The 10,518-nt window shown below is 40.6% G+C and overlaps 2 protein-coding genes across 5 annotated transcripts in view; both read left to right on the plus strand.

The window, feature by feature from the left end:
* The window catches only part of ddr2a (discoidin domain receptor tyrosine kinase 2a), a 359,575-nt gene that overhangs the window by 51,324 nt on the left and 297,733 nt on the right, over positions 1–10,518 (plus strand). The gene's annotated exons all lie outside the window — the stretch shown is intronic.
* serbp1a (SERPINE1 mRNA binding protein 1a) lies at positions 3,351–9,429 on the plus strand. 4 transcript variants are annotated; one of them, XM_083567559.1, is made up of 8 exons: positions 3,351–3,733; positions 5,323–5,521; positions 6,094–6,237; positions 6,353–6,421; positions 6,644–6,718; positions 7,132–7,345; positions 7,500–7,685; positions 8,395–9,429. In XM_083567559.1, the coding sequence occupies exons 1-8, from the start codon at positions 3,478–3,480 to the stop codon at positions 8,452–8,454; spliced, it is 1,203 nt and encodes a 400-aa protein (XP_083423685.1). In that variant the 5' UTR covers positions 3,351–3,477; the 3' UTR covers positions 8,455–9,429. The 4 variants fall into 4 exon arrangements, with proteins under 4 accessions (XP_083423685.1, XP_083423684.1, XP_083423686.1 ...); XM_083567558.1 differs by having other exon boundaries at positions 3,365–3,733; positions 6,350–6,421; XM_083567560.1 differs by having other exon boundaries at positions 3,365–3,733; positions 6,350–6,421; positions 7,132–7,303.

Raw genomic sequence — 10,518 nt, forward strand, 5'->3', positions numbered from 1 at the left:
ATTTGGGAAGGTGGAAGGAAACCAAAGACTGTTGAAAGAACATTTACTTATAATCTTACACTCCAGTGCTCATGTTAGTTCTCACTCTCCAGTGTTCTGTATTGGTTAAAGACTATAATCACACTCTTGATGTCACCCAAATGAGGATGGGTTCCCCTTTTGAGTCTGGTTCCTCTCAAGGTTTCTTCCTCATAACATCTTAGGGAGTTTTTCCTTGCCACGGTCACCACGGCTGCTCATCAGGGATAAATGCACACCATTCACCTTGACTGTTGATTTCTGTAAAGCTGCTTTGAGACAATGCCTGTTGTGAAAAGTGCTATACAAATAAACTTGAAAGAAACCAGAATACTCAGGAAGGGCACATGGAGAACATGGAAGCAACCCAAGCTCAGAATAGAACCTTTTAAACAATCCTCCTCTTTCTAAAACACTGATATTATTATTGTCAAGGAAATGATGGTTGTTTTTAAAAAATGAACAAGACACTTCAAATTTAGGATTACGTTTTACCACAAAGGCATTTCTATAACCAGTCAACAAAATGACAGAACAAAGCACAATTTGTAAATTAGCACTACTTTGATGATCCACTGATGATTTGCATTATGTAAGTATGATGTACGTAGAGGGTCTGCCACCTAGTAAAACAGGGAACACAAACAAGAGAAAAAACATTGAAATATATATATATATATATATAAATGGCTTAAATATATCAAACAGCAATGCAGTTTCAAACATCGTGTCTTACCTCAGGAGTTATACTTGTCACTGCTGTTAACATTAAATTGGGATAAATTGCTGGATATGAATGAAAGCGTCACCTTTCTGAGTTAATCCACATCATAAAAGTAGTTAACATAGCCGCCGTAGGGTTGTATGTCCAGCATCATCGGGTGATCGTGTGTTTCACCTGGTTTGTTTGCGCTAGAGTCTCCGTGCCTCACACACAGTGCCAGTGAAACTCCATCACTCGGTCCTGTCTCGTTTACACACTCTAGTGTGATTTCTTCCTCCTCTGCGCCACTGAGTTTCGGGTTACTGAACGCCCAGACCATGCCACAGAAGCAGGCAAAAAACGTCGCCATCACCAAGATCATCAGGGCGTAGGACTCGATCATGGCTTCTGTAACGAGACTTGACATTTTCGACATTTTCACAGAGCGAATGTGATGAAGGTGAACTCTCCTTCAGGCTCCTCTGTGATATTAAAGGATAATGATTAGGCTTGCAAAAAGCATGCTATCTGAGCTGGCCTTGTGCAAACATGCAGCTGGGAGTTTATGATTCAAAACGTAAAAGGCCTATATTCCTGGATTTTGTGAATCCTTTATGTATTGCTTTTGTTTCTTTTCCTTTAATTTATCATATGTAGAATGGCTTTTATTTCATTTTCTGGCAGGAATCTTTTTTTTTTTTTACATGCATGCTATATAAAATATCCTTGTGGTTATTAGATCAGATTTATCAAGTGTTTTATGTGTAGTAGATTTTTGAAAATGTTTTATGTATATTTTTTACCATGGCTGTGCGCACATGTCTATTTTATATGCGTTATATACATATAATTTATTCATTTTTTGTAAGAGATGGAAAGGAGTCTGGATGCCGAGCTATATACTTCAAAATTTTTTGGTTAACAGCAAAATTCATGGTTCCATTTATCACAGCAATTCTTTCCGGTCCTGAAGCAGCAAAACAGCTTCAGACCATCACACTACCACCACCATATTTCACTGTTAGTATGATGTTCTTTTACTGAAATGCGTTGTTACTTTTACACCAGACGTAATGGGACACACCTTCCAAAAAGTTTAACTTTTGTCCCGTCAGTCCACAGAGTATTTTCCCAAAAGTCTTGGGGATCATCAAGATGTTTTCTGGCAAAACTGAGACGAGCCTTTATGTTGTTTTTGCTCAGCAGCAGTATTGGTCTTGGAACTTTGCCATGCAGACCATTTTTGCCCAGGCTCTTTCTTATGGTGGAGTCATGAACACTGACCTTAACTGAGGCAAGTGAGGCCTGCAGTTCTTTGAATGTTGCTGTGGGGTCTTTTGTGACCTCTTGGATGGGTCGTCACTGTGCTCTTGGGGTAATTTGGGTCGGCCGGACATTCCTGGGAAGGTTCTCCACTGTTCCATGTATTTGCCATTTATGAAGAATGGCTCTCATTGTGGTTCACTGAAGTCCCAAAGCTTTAGAAATGGCTTTATAACCTTTTCAAGACTGATAGAGCGCAATTACTTTCTTTCTCATTTGTTTCTGAATTTCTTTGGCTCTCAGCATGCTGTCTAGCTTTTGAGGCTCTTTTGGTCGACTTCACTTTGCCAGGCAGGTCCTATTTAAAAAATTTCTTGATTGTGAACAGGTGTGGCAGTAATCAGGCCTGGGTGTGGCGGGAGAGATTTAACTCAGGTGTAAAACTTTTTCACAGAGGGCTATGTAGTTTTTTTTAATCTTTTACTACTATGAAACATTAAAGTGTGACAAACATGCAAAAAAAAGAAATCAAACTTTTTCACACCACTTTATACGCTCTCCTCAATGTGCAATAAAAATTTGAAAAAATAAATAAATAAATATATATATATATTAATGAATATAAAAGAGGTGAAATTATAACCTTCAGCACAACACACATTTAATCATGACATCCATTCTTTACTCAGATAAATAAAAAAAAGGAAAACCTCCACCTAAAAATGTTTTTTTAATCACTAAATATAATTCTCAGCACCAAAATCCACCATGGTGCACACATCCGGCAATTAAAACCATCCGTGTGGAAACATAGCAAAAGTTCTGTTTGGTGTCCTGAAGATGTACTTAATTTAAAACACCATCATTACAAAACATTTACGAGCGTATTTTTACGAGTTGCCCTGTCAAATGAAACTCTAAACAGGATTGACTGTTTGAGCAACTGGCTCAGTGCCAAAAAAAAAGAGAAGTAATGGAAACCTGTGTATTTTCTATGTTGTTTTTTTTTTCTTTAAAAAATGTCTACCGTTCTTTGGAAACATGTCTGTGTTCTTTATGCTCTTTTTTTTTAGGGTTGTTTCAGTAATAATAAATATACATTTGCATAAAGCATCCAAATTTGTCCATGTGGATTAAAAACTTATATATAAATATATATAAATATGTGATAATCTGCATTCTGTTGTGTTGCAGTTCCCTAAATGACAAACTATAATTTAATTACAATGCACGATTGTAATATAAAGGAGTAATAATAACAATAGATTATTGAATATAATTATTATTGTGCACTTGTTTTGACTTTAAACAGGCAGCATGGCCTCGTTTCATGCTTCTGACTCCACACCCCATGATGCTCCGCGCGCCAGGCCCCGGATGTCTAATGCGACCGGAAGAGAAGCGAAGGTCCTTTCCAAGCCATCTTGTGGCGTCTGGCAGCGAGTAGGTTCGCTCGTAGAATCGGAGGAGAATCCTGCTGAAGGGGCGCCATCATGCCCGGCCATCTACAAGAAGGTTTTGGCTGCGTCGTAACCAATCGGTTCGACCACCTATTTGATGATGAACAGGACCCGTTCGAGGTGTTAAAGCAGGCCGAGACCAAGAAAAAGGACGCGGCCGCTCCGGGGGCCGCCAAGAGCACAGCGCAGGCGGCCAAGCAGCCCAAGAAGGAGACGCAGAAGGACAGGAAAGTCCCTGCTCCTGAGAAGAAGGAAGAAACCACGACGCCTGTTCCTCTGAAGAAAGAGGGTGAGAGCGTTTTTCTCCTGGACCTCACTGTATTTCTGTCATCGTCATTATTATTATTAGTGCTATTATTATTTCCTGACAGCGCGCGCGCACGCCATGAGGTTCAACCTCCTGCACCTTCTTCCTACCCAGAACCACGCAATAAATACTCTCCAACACCCCAGCCGTTAATTTTATCACATTTATTCACTATTCATCGTATTATTACTCGAACTCCGTGCTGAAAATCCTGCACTAGTTCCTCACACCTCTCCTGGGCCTTCTCTATGTTGTCACGCTTGTCCGCGCCGCCATTTTTGTTTCCTTAAAGCCCGGGTCGTATCCTAAATCGATACCGGTTTGTCTTCGAAGCGCACTAGTTCCACTATCGAGCCTACGTTTTGTGTCTAGCGCACTTCTTCGAAAGGGACCGCGCGCTATTTGGGATTCAGCCCTCCCTGGGAGCTAGCTTACTGACAAAGGAGAGACGCCCAAGATTTTTGCTTCTTTTTCCGTTTTCGGTCGAGAGTTAATACAATAAATGAAGCGAACGCGCCGTTAGGGTGGGGACGGTCTCATTTATTGCGGATTATTGGAAAAAATAAAACGTTCAGGGTAGATTTTTCGGACAGAAAACCCTTAAGGCTAGCAGCAAACCCGACACAGACCTCGTGGTTGGAGGGAAGCGTTCAAGAGCCACTTGAATTCAATGTTCACTTCAGTTCGTTAATGCACATCTGTAATTCAGATTCGGGATCGATTTTTAATTTACAAAAGCTGCGTTTATTTTAACGCATTTCTATTAATGATTAAGTCTGAATGTGACCAAAATCTGCGAAATTAAAAAACAAAATGTCCATGCATGATGTCCATAATGACATTCAGAGGCACTTCAGTGTACCAGCATTTATTCCCAAACACCTCCTGCATCTATAAACAGCAAAAAAGAGGAAAATTAAATGATCTTAAATCAGCTCCTATTCCTCGAATGTTCAAGTACATCTACGAACAGGGATGAAAGATCTGACACTTTACTAGAGAGAGAATTTATCTTTTTCTAGTCTGCAGCCATTTGTGCTGTTATCTATTGAAACATTATTATCGTCCAACTTTTTCTGGGTGGGACGAGTTGCATCTATCGCACACACCCAATCCCTCAACCATGTGCTTTTGGCTGAGTAGTGCGTACACATTGTTATAAACAGACACTTCTCAGTGTAATCAAATAATTTGCAGTTTATAGATCCGGGTGTATGCGTTTCTTTACTTCTCTGATGGCTCTGATTTGGTCAGTGGCGGACAGGTGCAAGGAAAGACAGCTGCAGAAGCTATTTTGGTATGTGGAGGCAACCTTTTCCACCACCGAGCGCTCTTCCTGTGACCTGGCGCAGCACCCTGTTGCATCACCGCGACTCGTGTTTTAGATGATGTGCAGCATTTAGAAAAAGCAAAACTTCGAGTCTGTAGAGATTTAATCGTCCTCCCCTCCCCCCTCCGACTCAATGAAGCGTCCCAAAGTCCTATTCAAAAGCTGCTCTCTAGTTTTTACCTGAGTAAAAAAAAATCGTCTTTTGTTTGTGTGTGTGTGTGTTGTTTTTTTTTTTTTTCAGGCATGAGGAGGATGGGCCGGCGGCCGGAGCAGCCGGCTCAGCAGGGTTCACAGCAGCGATCGGAGCACCCGCAGGGGGGTCAGGGCGAGGGTCGCCCCCAGGCAGAACGACGCACTGAGAGAAGGCCTCCACGCGAACGCCGACCAGACAAACCTGCTGAGGACAAGCCTGCCGAGGGCGGAGAGTTCTCCGTGGAGAAGTGAGATTCTGAGAAATATTCCTTATAATAACCGACTGACAGCTCGCACATGAACACCTTAGATTACACGTAGACTTCGGTTTAAACAACCTCATATGTGTGGTGTGTAATGCATCAATGTAAATAGAGTTGAGGGTAGATTTAATGATGCCAAAAGATTAATAATTTTAGGGAAAACTTTAGGGCACCTCTTGTTTTCCTAGAGCGTCTCAACCTGCTCGTCTGTAATTCTATTTAGTTTTCCTTGTATGGAAAAGAAGTAGAGAGGTGCAGCTGTTTGCTGGCTGGGGCAGGTGCTAATTTTTAGGACATGAAAATAGACAGTTAAAACATAATCTAAATATACCACTAAAACCTGACCAAGTTAAACAAATTTTGCAATTTACAATTAATTACATACTGATGTGGATTTATCTGGCAGGTGGATTGGTCAGGATCTGTCACTGAATTATTATATGTATATATGTCTATCCATCTATCTATCTATCTATCTATCTATCTATCTATCTATCTATCTATCTATCTATCTATCTATCTATCTAATATATACATATATTTCATATGTATTTCAGGTCTTCAGGCGAGCGGCCGTTCCGTGGCCGTGGCGGAGGCAGAGGAGGCCGCGGTGGAGGTCGAGGCAGAGGCATGGGCCGCAGTGATGGATTTGACTCGCGTGGAAAACGTGAATTTGATAGGCACAGTGGCAGCGATCGGTCGTAAGTGATTCCAGTGCCTTTAATACCTCTTTACATGCCTTTTTGCTTTTTTTGTTTTCTTCAAAATTGACAATTCCTTCATCTCGAAGTTAAATCTGAGTGTTTGTTTCAGCAGCCTTAAACCAGAAGAGAAGCGAGGTGGCGGAGGATCTCATAACTGGGGCACCGTCAAGGACGAAATGAGGTCAGTGCAACAACGGGAGAGCTTCACACTCGTACTCTGAAATGTGGAAATATGAGTAATCTGGGACAAAGTAGATTGTGTGAGGTAGCAGGGCTATTTGTAGTGGTCGGTTTGGTCAGAGGGAAGAAATGTATTATTGATTTATTTTTACACACAGCTGGATTTCACCTCTAAATGCACTAATGCTTTGGTTGGTCGATTAAACGTTTCCTCTTTATACAGTGAGCTTGACCAATCAAATGTCACAGAGGAGACCCCGGAGGGAGAGGAGCACCCGCCCGCTGACTCTGAGAACAAGTGTGTATATGTCTTTGTTTTTCGTTTAAGACTAAAATCTGGAAGGCTTCTTGGAGCCTTTAATGCAACAGCCGAAAAAAGTATTTTGTAAGTGATCTTAAATATTCAGCTTTGCTGTATGTTTAAGAAAAATTGAGAATTTTAATTGAAAAAAGCACCTAGACTACAATCCAATTGGCAGTTCTTTCCAGTGTGAGTGTTTGTACTTAAATTAAGTGTGTTAACAGGATTTGCATTTGGCAACCATAGAATCTTTGGTCTGTTGACTGTAGTTCATAAGGATGTTAATTCATAAGATTTAAACAGAGGTTGTTTGTCCAGTGTGACCTGATTGGCGATTCTAATCATCAGGATAATGACAATCATAACCTCACCAGAGGCACACTTGACCTTCTGATTCGATTTTGTCTCAGGGAGAACGAAGCTGAGGAGGTGAAGGAAGAGGGCGCTAAAGAGATGACCCTGGATGAATGGAAAGCCCAGCAGGACAAAGAGAGAGCTAAAGCTGAGTTCAACCTTCGCAAAGCCAACGAGGGCACTGACTGGAAGAAAGGATTTCTGCTGCACAAGTCTAAGCCCAAGGATGTAAGTGCAGTGGCTGAAGTGCCATCACTTCCAGGTCATCAGGTATTAATATATTTGTACACTCTTCATCGGGAAGCTTGCTAAAGGGCATTAGAGATCTGGGCACTAGATATTTAAAGCCCAGTAATCTGTAGTGGGAGAAAATGTCAAACTACTGAAGATTTGCTCTAAAGGAAAGAAAATCTGTTTCTATCAGGCTCAATTGGATGACGGCGCTAGCGATCACCACTTCCGCAAGCCCGCCAACGACATCACATCCCAGTTGGAGATCAACTTTGGAGACCTGGGTCGCCCAGGGCGTGGCCGCGGAGGACCCCGTGGAGGAAGAGGAGCTCGTGGGGGCGGACCTACCAGACCGCCTCGTGAGCGCAGGCCTGACAAGGTGGGGAGAGAGAGAGAGATTATGTATCTGTACTTTGTAATGAGAATAAAAGATAAATCATCCTTTTATTGTCATTGCCAAGTACCGATACAAAGCAAAACATTAAGTTTAGCGTCTACCAGAAGTGCGAATAGTGACAGTAATGCAAATTGACGAGTGAATAGGAAATTGCACTCCATAGATTCTATTATAGAGATTCGTGATCAACGACGTGATTCTGAACATCTTTAGTCTAAATTTTTGACACAGTTAGTACAGGTACACTTTCTTTACCTTTAATAACAGAACAGTGTTTCTAACGAAGCTTTACGTGCTTTTCTTGCATGGTCATGGTAGAGCTTTCCCTTTTCGTAAAAAAAAAAAAAAAAAAAAAAAGAAAAAGTATTTCAACTGATTTATAGCCACATTTCCATGGAAGCGCAAAAAATTTTTTTTGTGTACATGTTAAAAATGACAAGTATTTTGTGATTGAGGTTAGTGAACGATTTAGTATGAAACATGTCTCGGTGAAGGGAGTTTTATCTGTCCATGAAGTCTAGCAAATCTAGAAAAGATGATGTATCTAGAAAAGTATGAATTTGTAATTTTCTTAAAATGTTGCTGAACTAAAAACAAACAAAAAAAACTTTACACCCAAATGCTGGAGTCATCTCCATTGTGAGAGTCAGATTCCCATTTTCCAAAACATCTCCATGTCTTGTGTCTTCAGGCGAGCGGAGGATCTGCCCCTGACGTGGACGACCCGGAGGCTTTTCCAGCTCTGGCTTAAGCGTCTCGATTTGGGTAGCTTTGATCAGCCTGCCACTGAGCCCAGCTTCCCCGGGCCCTTCGCTACGAGGCTTGCATGCTAATGGATCCTTCAGCAGATGATATGATGGAAGACTGTCATCCATCCCACTCACCTCTTGTGGACTGAATTTTACTTGTTTTAGAAAAAAGAAGAAAATCTTTAAAAAAAAAAAAAAAATTTGAAAGGACTTCTTGCTACTCAGAAGCAAATTATTGGTAGAGGTTTTGTATTCAGAAATAAAGTAGCAGGGATGTTTTCATACAGTGTTTTTTGTTGTTTTCTTTTCTTTTCTTCAGACATTATGCATTGTTCATAAATTCCTTTTTTTTCTCCCCCTACTGCTGCTTTGCAGTATAAGCATTTCCAAATGTGTGTGAAGTGTGTGTTAGTTAGATCGTGGTGCCCTTTGGCTTGATTTCTGTTTGAGCCTTAGAGGCACTGCTTGGATTCACTCAACTGTTGTAGAGAAGGATTTGGGTTAAAGTCTTTATCGTTAGCAGCAGCTTCTCGGTGAAGTCACATCGAATTTTGTAGCTCGAGGCCAAAATCTTCGATTTGTCTACATTTGCGGACTGCTAATGATGATCTGAGAAGTTTCTTTTTACGTTTATTCGGCCATCGTGAGATTCAGAGGATTGTATTAGAATTTCACTGGCTTAGATTTTGATGCTGCATTCACTCAGCCTTCGTAGGTCACGTTTACGTTGTGCACTCCCGTTTACCCGAACTAGTACGAAAAAAACATTTCTGATTATTCAGACTGAGCAGTTTATTATTTTTGTTATTTTCAGGTTTTCTTCTGCCCCTCTGCTTTTTAAAACAGCACTACTGCATATTTGTTCTGAAAGAAATACCAGCTGTTCAGTGTGTAACTATGGAGTGCTCTGAAACTGTGTGAATTCTAACCCTGCTATTATTCAGACCTCTGTCCATAATTAAAAGGTGGTCTATTCATATCGGGTTGTGTTTGCTTCTGACATACATCACCTGCACTTACACATTATCCTTTAATCCTCATCAGGGAGTGTTCAGGATATAAATTATACCACATCACTCTTTAAATGTCTAAGTCAAGTTTATTTCTATAGTGCTTTTTACAACATTGTCTCAAAGCAGCTTTACAGAAATCAACAGTTAAGGTGAACGATGTGTTTTTATCCCTGATAAGCAGCCATGGTGACTGTGGCAAGAACAAACTCCCTTAGATGTTATGAGGAAGAAACCTAAACCCATCCTCATTTGGGTGACATCAAGAGTGTGATCATAAATCGTTAAACAATACAGAGCACAGGAGAGTGAGAACTAACATGAGCACTGGAGTATAAGAAGTTCTTTCTACAGTCTTTATGGTTATAAAACTAGGAGCTACTGAGCAACTCAAAAATAGCTCCACATTTGCAATCATCACAGAGCCAGAGCCTTTAAACACTCAAGGAGGTCCAATGTTAAAACTCCACACATGAAGTGGGATCCAGCTGGCACTGGTACGTCTTTGGATGGTACGTGAAGTTTGCAAGTTCCGCATCTATTTCTTCATGAGGTGGGGCGTGACTGGGGCTGGCCGAACTTTAGGATGCTTTGGGATGGGGAGAGAAAGAGATCAAATTCTGAATGTGTTCAATTTCATGTCTATAGTAAGTAGATTCACCTACAGGGTTTTATAAGAGTTTGGTTTGGGAAGTTTTCCTAATATAAAATGGAGTCCATATTTGTCAGTGCTTTATAACAGTAATGGGTTACAGAGATCCTTCAGGATGGAGCGATGGACTGATGGTGCAGCATGTTAGAGCAGTGGCTCTTAATATTTTTTTTTGTATGTTTTGTTTGGTGGATTTCCAAACCCCACCTCTCCTCAATCATTCCAAAAAAATGGTAATGAAATACAAAAAAATTTAAATTGTTCTAATTTATGGAAGTTTTAAATCAATAACATCAAAGAGCAGCAAGTTTAGAAATAGAGATAATAAATGGTGTTAGGTTCCCTGATTGATTATTTAATTTACTTTCATTAATGACCTAATTGTGGTTGCTTTGAGTTTATGA

The sequence above is a fragment of the Silurus aristotelis genome (assembly GCF_946808225.1).
Source record: "Silurus aristotelis genome assembly, chromosome: 2".
NCBI lineage: Eukaryota > Metazoa > Chordata > Actinopteri > Siluriformes > Siluridae > Silurus > Silurus aristotelis.

Coding starts and splice junctions, on each gene's coding strand:
- serbp1a (XM_083567558.1), top strand. CDS start 3,478: ATGCCCGGCCATCTACAAGAAGGTTTTGGCTGCGTCGTAACCAATCGG. Junction 3,734..5,322: donor TGTTCCTCTGAAGAAAGAGG/GTGAGAGCGTTT, acceptor TTTTTTTTTCAG/GCATGAGGAGGATGGGCCGG. Junction 7,346..7,499: donor CATCACTTCCAGGTCATCAG/GTATTAATATAT, acceptor TGTTTCTATCAG/GCTCAATTGGATGACGGCGC.